The sequence below is a fragment of the Cryptomeria japonica genome, chromosome 5, assembly GCF_030272615.1.
Source record: "Cryptomeria japonica chromosome 5, Sugi_1.0, whole genome shotgun sequence".
Taxonomy (NCBI): Eukaryota; Viridiplantae; Streptophyta; class Pinopsida; order Cupressales; family Cupressaceae; genus Cryptomeria; species Cryptomeria japonica.
This window is the reverse complement of record NC_081409.1, coordinates 210393349-210416412: the sequence shown is the minus strand read 5'-3', so window position 1 is coordinate 210416412 and position 23064 is coordinate 210393349. Positions and strand designations below refer to the sequence as shown.

The 23064-nt window shown below is 39.6% G+C and overlaps 1 protein-coding gene across 11 annotated transcripts in view; it reads left to right on the top strand.

Annotated features, from left to right (window-relative positions):
• The window catches only part of LOC131051716 (uncharacterized), a 221039-nt gene that overhangs the window by 111651 nt on the left and 86324 nt on the right, over nucleotides 1-23064 (top strand). For all 11 annotated transcript variants that reach the window (XR_009372572.1, XR_009107185.2, XR_009372571.1 and 8 more), the window contains one exon: nucleotides 3037-3111. Coding sequence is in view for 5 of the 11 variants with exons in the window: in XM_059221352.1 (XP_059077335.1) it covers nucleotides 3037-3111 (75 nt within the window). In the remaining 6 variants the exon portion in view is untranslated. The remainder of the gene's footprint in view (nucleotides 1-3036; nucleotides 3112-23064) is intronic.

Below are 23064 nucleotides of genomic sequence, written 5' to 3'. Positions count from 1 at the left end.
CATACAAATATGGACAGCAATACATGCTTATAGCCGATCTATGAGAAAGTTTTCAAGACAATGATTAAAGTCAGCAATGAAGATATTAACAAAGTTGGTGAAATGAGAAGAAAGACAGCGGAAAAAAGAAAAGTATACAATGATAACAAGCAAATGATGAAGGGTGTAATAAAATTTAAAGAACAATGCTTTTATGAAGGTAATGATTTATGTCATCAAAGGATAGTTGATCACATTACAATATCCAGATCTTGGTCCATCATGGCCATACCAAGACGTGCCATTCACAATAAAGAATCACATATGAGTCGATCATAATTGGAATGAAAGCTATCAAGGAATAATTGGAGAAATTAAGATGCAGTAATATTGATAGTGAGGTACTAAATAAAATGTCGACTTAATAAGAGCAGTAATATCAATATTGTTATATCCGCCCCTCCCATACTTGGTCATGTTTGGCGATCACATTATATTGAGCACCACATAAAATTGAAGGCATATTGAAGATTGATATATCCATATCTTCAATGATGGAACCAACACTTAATGACGATAAGAAATTTTTTCTCTATTGCCGAATCATAAAAATGAGAATGTAGATTCTGGGAATGATGAAAGGGGGGTGCTTTTATGTGTTGGTGGTCAATTCCTTTGACCATAGTCTGCAATAACTTCTTAAGAGATTCTATAAAGACAACGATGGAAAGACCACATGAAGATTACGTTTAAAATAACCGACTGATAGTACAGTTGAAGCAAACTCACTATGATCATGGGTCGATCCTCTATAAGAATTATGAACAAAGCAATTGATGCTTCCAAATATGATAAATCATGAAGATGTCATTTGAGGGTGCCATGAATAATTATATGTATCGGAACTATGGTGCTGCCCAAATGCTCCACACCGCTGAATCGCTGATTACTATCATGAGAAGAATTAATAGTTAAATCAAGACCTTCGCTATTTCATAAAGGAGGGCTAAGTTCAATCAGGAACTAATCAATAATTAATTAATTAATTAGAAATTGTATTACTAAGAGGTGCGATTCATTAAAGGTAAATATAATTCATCAAAGGATATGAGTCTAGAGAAGAATCACACCTTTACTGTTAATGTACTGCCCTAACACTTTACAACCAAGAAGCAGATATAAAGATAGATCATTGAGATGAAGGAAGGGGAATGGAATCAATTTATTTTTTCTTATTCTTATTTTTTGGGATCGCTCAAGTTGAGAAATTGATCCCGTGTCAATAATACGGTTGCATATATATATATATATATATATATATATATAAAATGATTATCAGAGGCAATAAAGATCTTCATTGCATATTTATCAATCTTTCATATTTGTGATGGCAAATTAATCGTATCATTATTATATTAAGGAAGCCAAACCATCTCGCATATATTTTAGAGCCATATCAGAGATAGCAGGAATATTGGAGTATAAGTAATATCGATTGCATTTTGTAATAAGCATCAATTGTGAATTAGTATCACAACTTATTTTGTTAATATCTTGAGCACTATTTGAGGTTATTGAGGAGAGAAGTCTCTTGCAATTGATTTACAAGTTAATTGTTCCCTTCCTAAGTATTAACCAAAGAAGATATTACAAGTGGTATTAGAGCATTGCATTTTGTGGCTATATTGCATTGGTCTTTAAAACGGGACATTACATTCTTTTCATTGTACATGTGAGTCTGTAGCATTTAATCTCATCTTGATACTTGGAGCACTAGCAGAACCAATAAAGATTTTACATCAACATTGTCAAGTGAGTTGGCTTTATCATCATTGGCAACAAACATTGATAGGGTCTACCCTAGGTCAATGTTTAGATAGGTTGTTGCATAGGTTGCTGAAATCTTCTTAGTAACACAATTTCAAATCATTTGAGGAATGCCTGGCCATTTTGAATGTCTCTCCTCTTCAGAATTCTTAGGCAAATAGGAGTGTAAGTTCACATTAAGATTGCTAATGTGAATATTTTGATGGATCAAATGCCAGATTCCAAAAAATTGTAAATATTTTGGATCTATTTGACATGTGAGGAGTCCCTTTGAAAATATAATTCTATCTTTTATTGAGGTGAAGATTGCCACGAGGTATGCTATTCTTAAATCCTACTATAAGGGCCAAATGCTTATGAATATAAAAAGAAATGTGCATGTGTTTTTTCTGGAATATCATCTTGGTGACAGACAAGCTTATGCATATAGTCATCCTCGTTGACACGTGTTGTATGTATTCATTTTGTAGAAATCTCAATGAAGGCTTTTGTTTTCCTCTACTCCCAAATGCAAGCAAGGTCCTAAAGATCTTCCACTATCTATCATAGTTCTTGATGCAAAATTGCTTTTGATAGCTGCCCTTAACAATTTGGAAACTTAGCTAAGATGTTAAATCCAAACTATGAAACCTTATTCCATGAAATGATGTTTCTCATTAAGGCGTTAATGTAAATCATACAGATGTATGCAATAATTTTAGTCATGTCATATGCTAAGCTGTCCTTGATTATTTTGAAAAGGCATCTTCTTAGTTGAGGCATATACTAAGTAATGTTCAAGAAGGCAACCGCAAGCCCCCCAAAATGTGTTAGAAGGTTATTTCAGCAGTTGCTATGAGCATTTTTAATGTATTTTTGCAGCATACTCAGGTATTGGAAGCTAATCTTGGTTAAATTTCTTTCCAAATATAACATTGGATCTTTCTCAGTAACACGTGACATAATTTTTCTTTGTCATGTGGCAGTCTGGTTTTCTTTACTGTAAAATTAGTGTGTCTTCTGAACATTATCTCTGTATATCAGATATCTCCAAATTTGGTCCAAAAATGACTGTTGAATCATGAATGTATAGAATACTTTATCTCACCATTCAAACTTTAGGATTCTGTTAAAATTTTAATCTATAACTTTGTAATTGTATATGCATACTAACAAATCATGTTCTCATTTTATACTTAACTGAAACCTTAGATTTTCCATGATTTCTAGTGTTAATTATGTTGTTTCTAGTCATATGCAGGAATGCCCATGGCAAAAGTAAGATTAAAATTACCAGGAGCTCATAATGTTATGAATTCTCTAGCGGTATGTGTCATCATTTTATTTTTCATTAATTAACTGTGTATTTAAATTGAATGAATTGACTTAGATATGTTTTACTAGAAAAAAATTAGGACATGCTTTTCTAATACACAAAATTGTGTGAATATTGTGGTTTAAGAATATGTCATTGTTTTGATTAAGATTGGACTAAAAATTAAATAGATATTTTGCATCTTATTCTCTTTTGTGAACACAAATGGGTAGAGATGTAATTGTGAATTCAAATTTACACATAGGGTCAGGCTTAGCTGCCTACTTTCCATTGCCCCACTCTTAAATTAAATTTAATGAAACATAGTTAAGTAAAAAGATAACACTATTAGGACATCATCACAATTGCTCCTTGTAAATATCACGTTCCACCGAGTTTTGGAACGGGGAGATGGGGGGACTAAGGGCCTAAGTTTGGGGACATCGAGGGTGTGGCAAGGGAGCGGGGGGGCGGTGTTGATATACATATAATACTTGAAAAATTAGTTACGGAAAGATTTATAAGAATTACAATTTAAATGAGACTTTGGCAAATTAGTAAAATAGCGAAATTGCAAATACTAAATACTAAGATTTAAGATTTTCATTTTAATTTTAAATACTTGAATACTAAATAAAATTTGACAAATGAAATTGTCAAATTGGAGATTTGTATTATATCAAAAATATTAATTACAATGAGTGGTATGATATCAAAATAATTACAAACTGCAAAATGTCAAAATGTAATGAAAGGGATGCCTCTAATCATCCCCAAACTCCTCATCACTAGAACTACTGGACTCATTGTTGATTTGTTTTTACACGTCGAACATAGAACAAAATACTAAGTATTCTATCCTCTCTTGAACAAAGAAACCTCACATGCTAAATAATATGATCAAGTGAAACAATTCCAAGGTTTATAATGCAAACAATCGACTTTAATTTCTGGATAGACTTAGTGGATATGATGTGACATTGTTGGTAATCACAAACGAACTTACGTTAATGAACACTGCTGGAACGTGGAATCTTTAATAAACTTACTTTGAAAATAAAGACAAAAGGAGATAAGGGTTAAGAGAGTCCATGCTACTTCTAACAATGCAAGAATTGATTGTTGACTTGGTGCAACCAAACCAAGCTTTGCTTCGCCATGAGGAAACAACTACACAAAGATGGCGCAATCTCCTAAGGATGAGTGAATGATTTTCATATCACTTACGCACATCGACATCATGAACAATGAGCATATAGCAATTGGAGTTAACACAAAATTGGGTCTTCCTATGCCATATTTGCTATATCCATCTTATCTGCATCAGAATAACCCCTAGGAGTGGAAAATTTGCTCCACTCAGTGCAAATCGTGTTGGCATTATTAGGATCATACATCTTATCAATGCACCTAAAGAACCCAACCTATACCTCATCATCTTGAATTGATGTAAGTCTATCATATGTAGCCTTGTACCTATTGTCCTCATTTTTGTTTCCAAAAATGAAGGACCATAACATAAAATTTTTGTGAAAAAATGAAAATTTTTACTCTATGGCATGCTTCTCGAGGCATGATTTCGACTAATCCTTGGACTGGCTTAATCCTCATTCCATCCTCGAACTACGTTTTGAATTTCGTCGCATTCTGGGTTCGTTTGCTATGTCTTTCCTTCAATTTCGCGTTTTTTCTCCCTGACTGTAGGTGGAGAATTTTCCTTGAACTGCAAGTTTTATTGATTTCCATTGTTTTGGTCTTTTTAGGGAAATTTTTAGCTTATTACATGTGCACTTTATTAAAAAATGAAAACTTGTAATTTGTTTTAAATTTCCCCTTTATTGTTTTTATTGTTTTTTTGGCTTTTTTAGTTAAAATAGGGATTTTTTGGTTAAGTTACAAGTAAACTTGTAGTTCTTTCCAAAAACCCCTACTTTAATGGTTTTTACATGTAATATGGATTTTAAACTCCTATTACATGTGTGCAAGTAAATTATAACTTGCTATAGGGATTTTATTTCCCCTTTACAAGTGATTTTAAACTTGCATATCTCTCCAAAAATCCCAATTTTGCCTTGTAAATGAAAAAGTGACAATTTAAAACTTGCACTTTGTCTCCAAAAACTCGATTTTGCTCATAAAGTGCATTTTTGACATTTTAAACTTGCTATTTGGTCAAAAAATCCCGATTTTGCCTAACATGTTGAAAAAGTGAAATTTTAAACTTGTTATAACTTCTAAAAAACCCGATTTTCATTGTTTTATGCAATTCGAACTTGCACTTTGTCTTCAAAAACCCGATTTGCAAGGGAAAAATGTTTTTTGAGGATTTTAGGCAAATTTTTGTGGAGAATTTGTTGGAGGAGGAAGGCGTTTAGGATTCCTTCCTATTTTCATGCATGATTGGACACCTTTCACACCACATGGAGATTGTGATTGCTGGTTTTTAGCTTTATAACAGCAACCACGTTTTTTCAAAAAACCACATTTTTTGCAATTTGGAATGCCATGAATCAGCAATTTTATGAATCGTTTTATCTTGGAATGATAAGGCGTTAAGGTTGAAGGAGATTCAATCATCTTTCATGCCATTTCCTTTGCATTTGCTGCCATGTTTTTCTACATAAGGCGTTTTTGCAAAAACGTGGTTAGGGTTTGGCATTGTGGATTCTCTCTATTTATTGGTTTGTCTTCTTCATTCCAAGATTGATAGCATTTTTGGAGAAGCATTTTCAGTTTTATTCAAGGTATGTTTTCCTTTCTTTCTTTCTTTCGTTTTATTATTTTCTTGTTTTCTTAGTTTTCCTTTCTAGTTGATATTTTGTAAATATGTTGTTCTTCCCCCAAAAATCGGTTTTTGTGAGAGAGATTTTCCCCTTGGTATGCAATTTTTGAATTATTCTTCCCCATTTTCCCTCTTTACTTGTATTTGGGATTTTAAATCCCGATTACAAGTTGGCTGAAAATTTTTGTTCTTCCCTTACAGTTAAGAAATTTAACCATTTTTGGTGGAAATTCCAAGTTGAAAAGATGTGAAATACCCCACCCCCCCCTTTCAAAATCAGGTTTTAAAAACCGGATTACATGTTGAAAAGTTCTTCCCATTTTCATGAAAATGACATTCTCGGATTTTCCCATTTCTATCCATTCATGTTTCCCATATCCGTACTTTCCATTTCCGTCATTTTTCGCAAGTCAAATTCTCATTTTCCATCCATTTCTCCATTTGCAAATTTACAAGTATACATGCATTTGGGTTTTAAAAATCCGATTGCATGTATGTTGTTTCCAACTTGTATACTCGCAAAAATTTCCCCAAGATCCGAAATTGGTCAAAGTCAAGATTTTCCCATTTCCATATATTTCCCCTCTTTCTCTCACAAAATCGTGAGGTTCAAGAATCGAAGTTTTTCCCATTTGAAGAAGGAAGAATGTTATTTGCAGCTAACTCTGATCTTGCCTTAACAATTTTAAGTCTTCATCACAGTATTCCAGGGTTCCAATAAATGTCAAATTTGCCGTCATCTCCAGTTCCAAAAAAGATGAAGTACAAATATGACAAGTATCAGAACGAGGTTGCACCTTCCCAAGTTTCTTCCCCTTTGGATCGTATTAGAGACACGGAAATAGGGCACGTTGATATGACAGAGTTTGTCAAGAGGGTGGAAGATCCACAAGATAACAACATGCAGCGGCTGTTGGACAGCCATATCCATCATGCATCTTCCTTCCCGGTGGCTGCCCTAGAACCTGAATTTGTTCTCGCCTGCACTCATCATTTTGACAAAGAGACAAGAGTCATAAAAAATGATGATGGTGAAGCAATAATTCGTCTTGATGTAGATACGATCGAGAAGGTTTTCAGAATACCTCCCGCACCTGTTTACATGGAAATCTCCAAAGAAAGTGCAGCTGATTACTATGTAAAAAGTGAAAAAGATTGTAAACGACATATCAACAGGTGGATCCAAGAGCCACGAGTCTCCTTCTCAAGGTGGGTTAAGTTGTACCACTGCGATTTCAAATGGGAGATAGGAGACACCATAACCCTTCTCAGCAGGATAATGGGCCTCGAGCATTCTAATGTCTCTGAGCCATGGGTGTACCAGTTCATCATGTTCATAAGGCAGTCGCATCATATATCATGGGGAGAAGTCATCAACGATGCCTTGTGTGAACAACTTGTAGTAGTCCCTTCCACCATGACTTTCTACATGAACTCATATTTGGTATACTTGGCAGCATCACTTAGACACTTTCCAGGTCTTTCTACCAAGGGTGATCGCTCACTTATACCAGTTTGGGACTATTACAATCAGTTGCCTTTGAGACCCAATAGACTGCATTTCAGAAGAGTCCAAGATGCATTCTTCGGATATTTCATGTGTCAGTTTGACAGAACTTTGAGGAACAAAAGAGTATCAGATGAGGCATGGAAAAGGGTGTGCGAATATGAATGTTTGTTTCTACAGTTCCCCACCTTCACCTATATGAGGGTCAGATGCTATAGTGGTCAGCCATATATGCTTCCTAGATACCCAACTGAGAGGATCATTCTTATGGAGTTGGGCAAACAGATCATGGCTGTCCACACTCATCAGTCTGCTAGACACAAGGTTGGAATGGGGATCTCTACAACAAACCCATTGAAAATTGGCCAGTATTCCCTTGTTACATCTGTGAAAGCTAAGGCCATGGAGATTGAAATGCAGGAAATCAAGCTCAAAAGGTTTGAACCTAGAGCTGATTTTGATTACAGAGGTATGAAGGAGAAGATCAAGAAATCCTTTGTGCACGTGCATGGCATTGAAGACATCTGGGTAGATCTCTGCACTGAGGTCGAGGTTCTAAAGATTGATTACTGCAGGCTCACTGTTGAGCAAATTGTTGATTTGAACTTGGTGGATATCCCACAAGGGATGATTGATGATGGGCATGTACTTGATCCTGAATACATTTCACGGAGGGTTGAGGAGGCTCCACTTCTTTTGATCCAATGGTCACACAAAGAGTGCATATCCATCCTTGAGAGATTTCAGCCTATCTTGGCTAACACCAACGCATGGCTGAAAAGTAATGCTGTTAGACTTATAAAAATCAAGGTTGGAAAAGAAGATGATTCTATGGGGCCTCTTGGATGTAAGTTTGAGATCCAGGTTGACAATAAGGAAGGTGCATCGTCTTCGGGCACGAGGATCAAGTTGCGAGTTAGTCGGGCAGTAGTGCTTCCTCCTGAGGAAACAACAGTTCGTGGGAAGGAAAAATCATGGTTTCATGTTCAGGTGGTTGATCTAGATAATCCAGAAAAGGGGTAGCAATCTGATGATGCTCCCAAGTCTCCAGCATCGGACTCGCCTCATGAGATCATTCCCCCAGTTTCCATTGAGACGCCTCTTTCTCCTCCTGATTTGCTTGTGGATGAATCTCCTCAGAATGTCATTCCCATTTCAGCATACGAGCCACCTTCTGATCATCAACAAGAGAGTGTGTTGGAAGTTCCTGAGGATATTCCTACTTGCATCCAGTTATCAGAAATTGATACTTCCACTTCTGATTTTGAAGAATTTATGAGGCAATCTACTTGCCCGTTGGTAACTGAGCAAACCGTGGTCGCTATCCAAACAAATATTTCTCCCAGGATGACCACGGTGATTCAAACAAAAACTGCTTCTCCTTTGCCTACAACTGCTATTGAATGGGAGTTGATGACTTTGCCTCCATGGCTCAGCTCTTTTACTCTGAAAAGGAAGAAGCTAGAAATCTCACTTGATGCGTTTGATTATCAACAACTGAAACAGTCCAGATCCAAAGTTGCTAAGAAGGCCAAGACTAGCTCCAGAGTAACTGTTGACAGCAACAAGATGAAGGTAGCTGAAATTGTAGAACCCATTGCAGATAAGCCACTTGAAGAAATGTCAACTGCTGATTATAAGGTTACAAGGATAGAGTTGGGCAAACAAACACATGAGGTCATTAAACATGATGCTTTGTTTTCCGTAGCTTCGTTGGAACAAAGGTGTGATGAACTTCTAGCAAAGAAAGACAAGCTAGAAGAGGAAAACCGACAACTTATGGCAGCCATTCATAAAATCACAAAACCTGCTGTTGAAGGGAGTAACTCCATACGTTCTTCTAGTTCCCAAGAATCAATTCGTGGAGTGGAAAGGGCTGCTCAGAAGGTACAAGCACTGGATTCCTCGGTTGATCAGCTTCATGATCTTTGTGCACAGGTGATAAAAGACATTTTTCAGATGATGTCTAAGTTGGAGACCATTGAGGAAAAACTGGATCAAACTTCTGATACTTTCAAAAAGAATCTGGAAAGTGTTGAGGATAGTTTGGCAATCTGGCGTACCATGCCCCAACAACAATTGAGTGTTTTACAGGAGCATGCCATCATCTCTTCCAGGGTCATGTACTTGGAATTTGAAGAGCTTCTGGAAAACAAGGCCCTTGTTCTTAAATCCGAGATCGGTGATGCAACGAGATTTTGGGGTGAAGTTTTTCGAGATATTGTCTCACATTGTGAAAGGGCCTCTTGCAACATATTAAGTCAGGATGGAGAGTTGATTCCAAAAGAAGAAGTTCTTGCTGTTTTACAGATGAGGATTCATCGTGAATGGAGGAGCGAACAATTCTCGGCCGCTTCAATTCAGATATTGATGAAACACCAAGCCTTTTTGCATGAAATCCAGTCTATCCTGGATAAAAACAACTCTGCGCTCCTCCGATGTCATGACACTATTGTGAAGATCACGGTTGTTGCCAAGAACATGCAACAACCATGAACCGAATCCCGAGGAACTGCAAATGAGTATCCAGAAGTTTAAAGGATTCGTGTCTTCACGTGATGCAACTTAAGTGTATTTCAACACTTAGTTGTATTTTTCCCACTTTTGTAGTCTTTAGTTGTAATTTTGTTTTGACAAGTTACGTGTAAAAGTATTTTTTGTAAAAAGCAAGTTAACACATTACTTGCACTTTTGTAATTACATGTAAGGTAACTACAAGTTGTGTCGAGTTAGGACTGTGTTGTGCGTTGCACACGCTCCCTGTCGCCGACAGGGTCCCCGTTTCCTGTTTTGAGTTTTTTGATCGTTATCCCGAGGATCCAAGCAGAGTTTCTCGTGTCTCTTCGAGCGAGTTCGTGATCAGTCCATAGGCTGATCGACGTTGGAATAATGAACCAATGAGTCCTCCTGACTGATCTGGCTTTCGGGCGAGAATGCCGAAAGTTTGTTCCAAAATTTCAAAGTTTAACATGATGCATCTCCTTTTCGGACCCCAGTTCCGAACTTGTACGAAAGTAAAAGTTTTAAAACATGAAGGCAAGTTTAAACCGAATGCGCTCCTTTTCGGACCCCAGGTCCGAACTTGGCGAAAGTCAAGTTAAGGTAAAAAAACGTTATGCACTCCCTTTTTTGGACTTAAGCGTACGAAATTTCGAAATTCAAAATTTAAAAACATAAGGTGGCAATCACTTTCGGACCCCAGGTCCGAAATTTCCAAATTCAAGTTAAGAAATAACACTGTGCGAACACATTTCGGACCCTGAGGTCCGAACTTCAACAAAAGTGTTAAGTTTTAAAAACATCACGCGATCACACTTCGGACCTTAGGTCCGAACTTCAACAAAAGTGTTAAGTTTAAAAAACATCACGCGATCACACTTCGGACCTTAGGTCCGAACTTCAACAAAAGTGTTAAGTTTAAAAAACATCACGCGATCACACTTCGGACCTTAGGTCCGAACTTCAACAAAAGTGTTAAGTTTAAAAAACATCACGCGATCCACTTCGGACCCTAAGCTCCGAACTAACACAAAGGCAAAGTTTTAGAAACATCACGCGATCACACTTCAGACCCTAAGCCCCGAACTTCGGCAAAGGTCGAAGTAGCATAACACTGTGCGATCGCATTTCGGACCCCAGGTCTGAATTTCGGCGGAGACGAAAATTGAAAGCAACGCGATCATTTCGGACTTTAGGTCCGAACCAACGCGAAGGAGAAACATTGTATAACGCGATCATTTTCGGACTTTAGGTCCGAACCAAAACGAGGGCAAAGTCGAGTTTAAAATCTAACGCATCTCCTCTTCGGGCTAAAGATCCGAACTTTGGCACGCGAAGGCACAGTTTGTAACGCAAGAGCCAAAGCAAAAAAACGCGAAGGCACAGTTTGTAACGCAAGAGCCAAAGCGAAAAACGCGAAGGCACATTTTTAACGCAAAATCTACTATTCAGCGCAAACCACACCCTTTACCCCAGGTCCGAAGTCCGCGAAGGTTAAATCCGAAGCCTCCAATTTGTCAAAATTCAAAGAATGCAATTCAAAATTTGAAAGAGCTCTCAAATCCGAAAACAAGGAGGTAAGACACCGCATCATCCTCCCATCAACCATTTAAAATTCAGATTGCTAGGCACAGAACTATGTGAAATTGATAAATCCTCTTTCATCCTCCAAACCGCGAAAATTTAAATAGGAGGGATAACCGTTGGGATTCAAATTTTGCAGGATCATCCGCTTGCCCCGCGCAACAAGGTCGGGCAATCACTCATCATTCACTCCAATCAGGTAAGTACGCTTTATTGCGTATGGTCATTTAAAAATATGTGAATCAAATAGGCAAATACGCAAAATTTGAAATTCTTGAAGTCTGCATCGCCGTTATTCGAACATCCGAAATTTAGGATTCATCCCCAAGGTTTAGCCAGAAGCTGCATCTCTTTTCAAATTCAAACTTCTCATATTTTGCCTCTGTTGAAAATTAATCCAAAAATTCGAAAATGAGATTGCATAGTCATAAATCTTCAGGAATGTAATGCTGTTAAAGTTAATCAAATTGTTAGCCAAAATGATATTTAAACTAATCCCGGTCTGTTGAAGCACTTCTGTTATTATCTAACCCGCATTATCGTTCTTGTATCACCTTGTAATCCGTGTCTTGCTGTGCAGGATAAATGCCTAAATCAGTGGCAGAATCATCAAAAACACCCGCTGCAGCAGAAACCTCACGAGCATCCAAATCAGACATCCCGCGGAAAGTTGAAAGAATGAAGTATTAGTATCAGAGGGGAGGATTAAGGGAGTCAAAGGTCCAGAGCGTCTGGGACAACATTGGTGACACCGACCTTGGCCACATTGATATTCAGGATTTCAGGGATCGGGTCTTCTCGCCCAACGCATATGGCAGGCCATGGCAAATGGTAGAAAGTGGCATCGCGCAAGCAGCAGGTTTTCCTCCAGCAATCCAAAACTATGAATTAGTAGTGGAAGCTGCTCGGCATTACGAACCAAAGTCCAGATTGGTGCTTCTGGAAGATATAACTATTGCCGACTTCTCCCCTGAGGCTATTGGTGATGCATTTGATATCCCCTTTCCAAATAATCCCATAGCTACAACAATGGACGAGGCACAAGGGGCATATGATATGAACCCGGCCCGATGCAGGGCATTGATTAACGAAGAATGGTTCAAGGAGAAAAGGCCTTCAAGCACCAGGATTGTGAAAAAGACCCCCAGGAGTGACTTTCATAATGAACATGGGGACATGGTCACCTTACTTAGCCGAGTCATGGGACTTCCTAAGTCCAACTACTTTGAAGAATGGATGTTCTATTTTACAGAACAGGTCTTTGCCGGAAAGTCTAAGTTTGACTGGGCCCAGATCATAAGTGATAACATCCACGCTCAGCTAATTGAACTCGAGACAAAGAAGTATTTCACCATGACCTCCTATTTGGTCTATATGTTCGCAAAGAACCAGCCACTGCCAGGATTAATAATGAAAGGTGAGATCGGGAATGGGCCTGGTCAGGTAAAGGTTTATGACTGCTACCCGCAGCTGCACTACCAGGATATAGCTCAAAGGGAAAAGAGCAGCCCGGCTTACGCGGTTGGTCAGTACGAACGCGTCAACGACGCCTTCACAATGCGCCTAGTCAGGCTAATGCAGGGAGGGTTACACATCAGGCTCTCGGAGCAAGCTACCATTTTAGTGCAGAGGTATGGGGCCTGGTTCATTCAGTTCCCAAGGTTCTCCTACATCCGAATAGCTGGTTTCGAAGGTGCCCCCCTTCGACTTCCGCGGTACCCAACCGATAAGGTAGTCCTCATGGAGGTGGCAAGACAATCACGCCCTGTCGGCATATTATTACGAGAGAGCAAGCAGGCTGGATTCGCATTTCCAATGATCATAGGCAGCCATGATGTCCAATTGAGAACCCCCACCCTAGCAGAGGAGTCCCTTGCAGAGCTGGCCTCTTATGGCCTACAGGAACATTTCCCAAGGAAATGTTTTGATCATGACAATTTGGCGAAGAGAGCTTACGGTAGGCGCTACAGAGCAAAGGAGTCAATTGAAGATTATTGGAAAAATTGCTCCGATGACTACGAAGTCAGGCGACGGGAATATTCTAGATTGAGTGTGCAGCAAATGCGACTCTTTGAGTACCGTCAGGTCCCGGATCAGCTCACAGACTCGGGGAACTGCCTCCAAGTCCGAGAATTCGAAGCAGTAAGGCACCTCTTGCCAGGCGTTGATTGGTCTCAAGACCCAATCACGGATTTCGAAGCAGTCATGGCAGCCCCGGCAAGATACACAGATCAATGGTTACATCACCAGATCGAGAGGCTAGTCCATGAGGGGGTCCAGTTTACTTACCATCTGATGGGCAGTTTCGACTCTCAGTCTTCCGAAGACGAAAGGACATCAGCTGAGAAACCAGAGAAAAGAAAGAAAGCTAAGGCTTGCAGAGGGACTCGGACGTCCAAAAGAACAAGAAGGGAGAAGATTCCCATAAGAAGGCCAGAGACCACTTCATCTTCAAAGGACCCCAGTTCGTCCGACGATGCCATAGATTTGGATTGCATACCTGCTCCGCCTTCCCAGAGCGACATAGAGGCATTCCAAGCCAATGATCCTCCTGCTCCAGATATGCCGGACACCGAGCAAAAGGGCCCCAATCTGACTAAGCCGGGTGACCAAATAGAGGAAGGAGAAATCCCATCCACCCAGGGGATCGAAGTACATGAACCTACCCAACAGAGCCGCCACGAATTGCTACTCCTCCATGTAGCCAAGGACGACTCGACTGTCGAAGGGGAACAAAGAACAGACGAGATCCATGAGCTCGAGGGAACCAAGGAGCCACCGTCACAGGAAGATGTCAGACAATTATTCAGTGAGATAGGGGAGAACTCAGATGCAAACAAGGAGCTTCCTCCTTCTTTCACCCCTCCAATGGCGGGACAGCTGCTAATTTGTGATCAGCCGGTTGAAAGCATGGGAGAACAAGGTGCTAACTTAACCCCATCCTCAACCCAGACAGTGCCTCAAGAGTGGCTGATCGCCAGAGCTCAGCGCAGGGCCGCCACCAAGGCACCCATCGATCTAGAGGACATCTTCTCACGAATGGATCAAGCAAAAGCGAAAGGGAAGAAGAAACCAAGAACATACTCTAAGATAACCAGGGATGAGCAAAGGAACCGCACTCTTCATATTGCCACCCCGCCCGCGAACAAGCCAGCAGATCAAATAACACTGGCAGATTATAGCATCACGACTGTCCCCATCGGACGAGCTACAAAAGAGCAAGAAAAGGAGGAATTTAAGGACTCAGTGCAGAACATACTCAGACAGCTCGAGGAAATCACTGCCGAAAAGGATATGTATCGGGCCCGTGCTGAACAGGCCGAGGGATACATCGATAAGCTCTTGCGACCATTACACAACCCCTCTGAATCCCATATTCCCCCAAGGGCATTGGCGCAAAGGACCACAACTGAATTTGAAGGAATTCGGGATACCGCAAAGGCCGTCAAGGAATGGGTGCAAGACATCAAGGAAAAGGGAGAACAGATCCTCAAAGAAGTAAAGGAAATGGCTCTCCATCGTGAGCTCACTCTAGTCAGGCTGTTGGAAGTAAAGAGGAAATCCCTTCACATGCATGAAGTAGCGGCCTCTACCCTTCCCCTCCTAAGAGCTCTTTTCTGGACACATACACAGATTCCCACACTGCCTGACATCCTAGATCCCCATAGCATCAGTATTCTCAAGGAATGGTACTGGACCGTCACCATGAAGAACGACGCCCAGGAAATTATTGACAAAGAAAATGACGCATGTGAGGCAATTCTGGGGAGCATGCAAGAACTAGGCAAGACCATCCTCCGATCAATGGTTTCGGGGTGGATAAATGACCTATCCGACAGTGTAATCCGGCCGGATTGGGAGGAAAGGTTGGGAGCAGATAAGGTTTCTTATTCCACTGAAGACTTGAGTTTTGCTGGTCAGTTCCATTCAGACATATTGTGCTTCGAGCGTAATCGCTCCAGCTGGAAGGACGGTTTAAGGTACGTGGACCAGTATCTCGAAGGCATGTAGTACAAAATTCGCCACCCTCCCATGCCACCTTTTGGTCCCCTCTTCCAATTATGTATCAAGTTTCAGGAATATGTCCGCAAGGAACGAGCAGCAGGTCGTGATTTATGGCGAGAATACCTGCATGGCGAAGACCAGTTTCTACAGAAAGAATGTGAAACCAGAATAGAGAAAGTAGTTTCTCAAAAATGCCTTTTTCCCTCCAAATCTTAAAAGGTGCACTTTTGTCCCAAAAAGGTGACAGTTGACTTCTGGTCAACATATTGTAAAAGTTTTTGTACACCTCCTTTTTTGGATTATTTCAAAAGTTGTAATTATCCTTTTTGGTAGTTATTGCTCCCTTTGGGGTAGTTGTAGATATTTACCCCCCCTATTTATGGGTGTGGGTCCCCCTTTTTGTAAGGATGAATCTGGGCCACTTGTCTAGATTAGATCTTGGCCATTCATCCATTTTTGGAAACCTATTTAAGGGGATTGGTTTTCCCTCAAATGGAGGAAGTTCTTGAATTGTTGCGAAAGCTCTGAAGGAATTTTGCAGGAATTAATACAATGGATTAAAATTACCTTCAAGTTTCCTTGTGAGTGCATGGTCTCCTTCTTCATTTAAATTAGAAAGCTTTTAATTATGTCTATTCATTTTGCACAGCAGTTCTTACCAAGCATCTGATAGAACCTTCACAGTCCATACCATTAGAGGATAGCTGATTGCTTTTTTCCTTTCTGCATGGTTAATCTGGGCTATTTTATGATTCAGTTCGATTATCAAATATATACATATCATGAATGTAGAAGTACTAATATTGTATTTGGTAATATGAAAATCTGGTTTCTCCTTTGAAGATTGCACTAAGTTTATGCAAACATTGCGTCTGAATGACTGATGATGCTTAATTTGGTTTCCTGGAGGTGTCTGTCTGCTTGAGTGAACCTGCTGTCCTAGTTAACATTTACAGTTCTCTTTCTCCCTACCCTTCCTTTCTTTCCTCCCAATTTTATCCCCCCTTTTTAGAAATCTGCAGTCCTGCTAAATCAGCTTCAAATTAACCAACACCACCTGAAAGAAAACCGTAAAAGGTCCCCGGGAATTTATACATGGAATTGCCAATCAAACGTAAGTCCCCTTGTGTTTCCAGCATAAACACATAAAGCCACTGAGAGATCCCGCAGTCAAGACCTGACAAAAGAAACCTTGAGGTAGTCTCCTTTGATCAAACTTAGAAAACAGCATTAGAGACTTCCTTATCTCAAGAGAGAGTAGGATAATCAGTCGGCTATTCTATTCTGCGTTGGCCGTATGGAGTTTGCAGCAATGCGATTTCATCCACGTCAACAGACTGTAGTTGGAATAAGTCATAGTTAGTTATTGAATAAGTCCAGGTGGTTAAGAGAATTTCTCAAGTTAGTTGGGATCTTCCCACCTTTTTCTCATGACTCCTCTCCTATAAATACTTGAAGGGGTCTATTGTAATCTTTATCTTTTGGAAAGCAAGCAAAAACTTTGCCAAATTTACAGCAAATAAGTCTTTGAGCTTTCATGTGTAAATTCAAGAATTGAAAGGAATAGAAGAAAATTGCTCAAGCTTTGAGTCTTTGTGCTGCATACTTGAGTTTATGTTCTATATTATCTTTCTTGCAAGTGTTTCTTAAAGAGTTTAATCACATCTGATTTGCAGTCTTTGTGTTGCAAGTAGTTGAGGTTAATATAGATTAAAATAAATATTTTGTTGAGAGAAGCTGCAAGTCTTTGTGCGTTCACTTGTTCTTAAGAGAATTTAAGAATAGATTTTGTGAGAAATAGCTGTAAGTCTTTGAGCTTATACTATTTCCCATTCTTTTAAGTAGAAAAGAATAAGATATTTCAGTTTTTGAGCTGTTATAATTTGTTCTTTATAGCATTAGTATAGAAAAGGGTAGATAGGACTTCACATAATCAAGTCTTGGAACTTGATATTGCTGTCTTGTCCCGAAGGAAGTGATGGAAGTTTTTGCGCTTTCAGGAAACTTTATTTCCTTTCTCTCATTTCATTTTGAAAGTGGTTACTGCTATTTATATCAAATCGCTATCTTTTTCTGTGAAGAGAAAAGGATATTGTCTTTCTTGAAGGAAGAAGAAAGATTGCTGTCCCGTCCTATTTTATTTTCAAAGTTGTAGTTAGATAGGGGGAGCCTTCCCTTAATTAGGAGAGTTTTACTCACACGCTGTGGTTGAAACCACAATTTTCTATATTTCCCCAAGTGTACAAAATTTTCAACCAACAGTACCACTTAGGATTCAATGCATAGACAACCATATGCAAGGGAGTGTTGAGCTTGTACCATCTCTGCTGAATGATTGGTCGAATGTGCTCATTGTAGAATGCTAAAGTGGGGTCCTTCAATGACACTGCAATCTTCGTCCGGTCAAGCATATAATCGATGCACTCATTCACCTCTCCAAGGTTAGGTGCATTCCCATCCCCATATCGGATGACCTAGAAAACTGAGCAATGATGGAGAGTGTATTTTTAATCACTCCAAATCACATCACTCTTCACTATATCCTTCATCCTCCTTTACTCTATCTTGGACTCTACCCTTTGATTCCAATCTATTGTCATAGCCATGAGTTGCAGTGCCTCTTGCAACTCAATCAATCTCTTCAAGAGAATAAAACAGGATGCATATATGGTTTGGACAGTTTCAAGAACTCCTTCAAGAAGCTCCTTAAGAGTGCATGTGAAGTGTGGTGGTTGCAGATAAACATTTGCACATCTCTCACTTCACTGAGCACTCCTCTAATCCACTCAATCTTCGCCATGTCCTTGAGTGCATTGTTGATGGCATGCACACAACATGGAGTCCACAAAATATGTTTATAGGATGCCTCAATAAGTTTTCCTATAGCTCTACACACATGTCCTACATCTGTCACTAGTTGGGCCACATTTTATGGCCCAACCTCCTCAATAGCCTCCTTGAGGACCTCGAACTGAAAATCAACATCTTTGTGATGCACTCTACAATCAACTACCTTGAGAAAGTATGGGCCCTTTGCACATGTAACCATGATGTTGATGTGTGGATGATGGCTAGTGTCCGTCTACCCATCCATAAATATGCTGCATCGAGACTCCAGCCAACATGCCTTCATCTTCTCCATCAGAATATAAGTCATTTTGTAAGTTTTATTTATCAACAACTTAATTTAATCATTTAATTAATTTTCCTTTTTAAATAATGAATATAAGCTGCAATTTAAAATATAAAGTCAATTTTGTAACAACTTAAATTATTTATTTAATTACCTCAATAATTTCAGAAAAGAAGGGACATAATAGTCTACCCCATACTTGGCCTACTCGTTGAGTCAAACCCTCAGCGAGTTTTTGCCTCCTTAGCTTGCTGAGTTTTTGCCGAGTGTTCGCCACAAACTTGGTGTGTTTGTGATAAAAAATCTTTGTGCGCAAGAAAAAAGGCGTCATGTAGTAGAGAAAGGCCATTTTATATAAAAGATGCCCCTTTTTTTCTCTCCAAGGCAACAAAACCCTCCCCAACAGAAAACACACCATTTGCAATGATTTTTCATTGAGTAAAGAAGTTCGAAAGAGATTTTTTGGTGAATTTCAAAGGCAAATTAGAAGCATAGGTAGGTTTTCCATTTTTCATTTTCATTTTTTTAATAAACATTTTACTTCATTTTCGTTGCATCTAGGCTAAAAAAATTTCATCAATGTTAATACTAATTAGTATATTTAGATTTAAATTCCACAAAATAAGATTCATCACCTTTTTTGTTAATTTTTTATTTTTTCAACTATTTTCACTATTTTTCAATTCCCAACTTAATTTTTTTTTTTTCTAATCCTTTTTTTTTGAAGATGTTTAGAATCTTTACATTAGATTAAATTTTTACTGATTTCAACTAATTTTATGCTATTTTTTAGTGATTAATGTATAATTTAAGTTGTTTTTTGTATTAAAAAATTAACATATTGTGATTTCTTTTTGTATTTGTAGGTTAATTTATATTGGCAAATAGAGAGGCTTTTGCATCCAATTCATCCTTAGGCTCTGCCCCTTCGATATTGCCACCATCATTTGTAGGAACTCTCTTGTAGGAGCTAGAGACCTTGCTTGGAAAAATGGTTATGAATGATTGGAGCTTGGGTCAGCTTATTGCATTAAATGTGAAAAAATATATCATGGAGGCATTAATCGCCTCAAGTACCATCTTCTAGGCATTAGTAATCATGATGCCAAGGCTTGTTTTGGGACCATTGAAGAGATAAAGAGAGATAAATGCCCTACTTGCAACTGTAGAGGAGAGAAAATTGCAAATGGAGAGGGCAAAGGCAGCCATGGTAACATCCATAGCTACTTCTCAAGATGGTCCAGTCCAACTAGAATCAAATGAAGATACATTTTAGGGCATAGTGGGCTCTCTTTGTTGTCCATGCATTCAAAACAAATCCACCAGCACGTCCACTTCATCTACTTCTAGTTGAATGCCAACGACAATGCCTACACACAGGCCACAACTTTTTTGTACCTAGAAACACACCTGGAGCACAACCCTCATTGGAAGCTATTGGGTGGAATAGGGAGGTGCATGAACATGAACAAGGGAACCAAAGCTAGTTCCCAACGGAACACACAAAAAGTGCAATTACAAGTTACCATCATCCTTAATTAACTTCCTTAGAATCTCCACATAATCTGGAGGAAGAGCCTCCCAGTTATCCACATCCCATCCCTCTAACCTCTTAGAAGCCCACTCAGCCAGGCAGTCAGCCACCTTATTCCATTCCCTAGAAACATGACAAAAGGAAATGTATTCCAGGGAACCACCTAAATCAAGGATCCCCTCCCCTCCAACTAACGATCATTCAATATATCAGCCACAATCTGAGAATCAGACTACAAATAATTCTCTTCCACCCTAGAGAGCATCCTCTCTCAACACCATGTAAAATAGCTAAGGCCTCCATCAGATTATTCGAATTGTCTTTTATAAATGCAAAAAAAGAACACATCGTTCCCATCATTGTCCTACCAATGCCACCTATACCTGCCTGACCAGGATTCCCTCTAGACAACCCATCAGTATTAAACTTCAGAACTCCCTCAGGAGGAGGGAGCCATCTCCCCTCTCTATGAATCTTCTGTTTAGCTTGTCGCAATCTCTTCTTGCAAGAAGAAGCAGCTCCAATATCCACTAAATTAAGGTTCCTAACCGTATCCAGATCACAAGCCTCCATAAGAGTCATGTCGCATTTTGCTGAAATAGTCTCTTGAAGTCTGCCTACAATCTTTTTCCACAAAAGGGAGCTCCCAATTTCAGATCCTTGAAAAATTCTTCGATTCCTTTCTAACCATAAATTCCAGATAATAAAAATCAGGCCAAGAACCCAAGCAGTCTGGAGGAAGCATGAACACAAGCTTGCTTTCAAGCTCCCTACCAAAAATGCCAGATCTCCTCGAATATGAGAAATGGAAAAAAAATGAGGGGAACTTTCCTCACTATTTCTACAGAGGACACAGATAGAAGGGCCATGAAAACCTCTCTTCCTCAAATTTTCCTAGGTAAGGCATCTATTTTGGACAACCAGCCAAAGAAAAAAGTTGCATCTAGGCCATGAGAAGCTATTCCAAACCCACTTCCACCAAGGCACACCTCCCTGACCGTGAAGCTTCCCATCCAAGGCATTGTAACTAGAAGCAACAAAGAATTTTCCCTTTAGATTAGGATGCCAAGCCAAAATATCTCTGCAATCAAGGCCACCGCAAGGTCTACCAGCTAAAATCCTAGTGAGTTCCTAACAACACTCTTCTAAACCCCTAGCAAGCCATTCATGAGGGTCTTTCCAACAAGTAACTTCCAGCTGTCCTCTGAGCTTGGTGGTTTTAAAATCTGATACCCTGTTCTAGCTAGCTTCGCACAAAGAATTACACAAGGCTTGAAGATGAGGATACTAAGAAATAATCAGGGGGTGGCCATCCCAGGAATCATGCCAGAAATGGGCTTCAGTACACCCCTATTACAGATCCAAACGAGACCATCTTTGATTCTTTGATGAGCTATGCACCTCTTTTAAGAGTGTCCCAAATTATAGAACCCTTCCCCAACAAACTATATTAGGGAACATCAGCACCGTTAACTCCTCCGAGGTACTTCTGGGTGAGAATTTTAGCCTAGTCTTGATCCTGACAAGTGCACCACCTCCAATATAGCTTTGTAGCTAAAACTTGTCCCATCACACGTGCAAACCTCAAACCAAGACTCCTTGCTTTCTTTGGGCTACAAATCATATCCCACCTAACCAAACTCCTTTTAGAAGAGAGAAAATTTCCTGACTAAAGAAATTGTCGTGAGAGGCTATCAAACTCCTTCACAAAGCTAGAGGGGCCAACCTGTACAAAACATCTGTAAATAGGTAAAGCTTGAATTGCCAACTTCAAAAGAGTTAGCCTGCCAGCCGACAAAAGCCATTTGCAAGTCCAATGACTGACTCTTACAAAATTTATCCAGAATCTCTTGCCAAAAATCCTTGAGTTGAAACCCCGTACCCAAGGGAATCCCAAGATACACTAGAGGAAGAGACCCAATTTGGAATCTGAGAATTTGGGTAATCGTGCTTTGAATAGCCCGAGGAGTATTAAAGAAAAAGATAGAAGACTTTGCCTCATTAATATTTTTCCCCGAGGCAGCCAAATAGGAATCTAAGGTTCTCTTGAAGTTAACAGCTTCATTGATCCTTGCTCTATCCATCAAAGTAGTGTCATCAACAAATTGGAGATGAGAGTAGGGGGGTATATTGTTGCCCCAACTCCAACCCTGAATCAAGCCCTGTCTAACCCTGTCCTTGATAAATCTTCCAAGCCCCTTAGCCATGATAATGAACAAATAAGGTGAAAGAGGATCCCCTTGTCGAAGGCCCCTAGAAGCGTGGAACAACTCAGAAGGATCTCCATTGACCACAACAGACGAGGTGGAAGAGACATAGCTCATGACCCAGTCCACCCAATCCCCACAAAATCCAAAAGCCAGAAGAATTCTTTGTAAGAAAGCCCACTTAACTCTGTCATAAGCTTTAGCCATATCGAGTTTGATGAACATAACCTTTTCTTTAAAAGTCGTCATAGAGTGAATAGTTTCTGCAACAATCACTATCCAATCAAGGATTTGTCTACCCATTGCAAAACCACCCTGCTCAGTCGAAATCAAATCTTTCAAGCACAACTTGAGTTTCTCTGCAATTAGTTTAGTGATAATCTTGTAGACTACATTGCACAATGCAATGGGTCTAAACTGATCCAACCTATGGTATCAGAGCCAGGTCCAAGCTAGGAGCCCCAAGCACATGAGAGGTGTGGCTTAAGGGGGGGGTGTTGGTGTTGGAAATAAGCCACACTCGGACCGACGATGGACTGGTCCAAGAGGGGCGAGTAGCTCAGTGGTAGAGCACTCCAGCAGCGTATGGATGGTCCTAGGTTCGAGTCCTAGCTGGTCCATGTCTCAACATGGTCATTTGCATTCTCTTTTTTAGAAATCAAAGCTATGAAAGTAGTGTTCATGGCTCTTAACATTTGCTTGTTCTTGTGAGA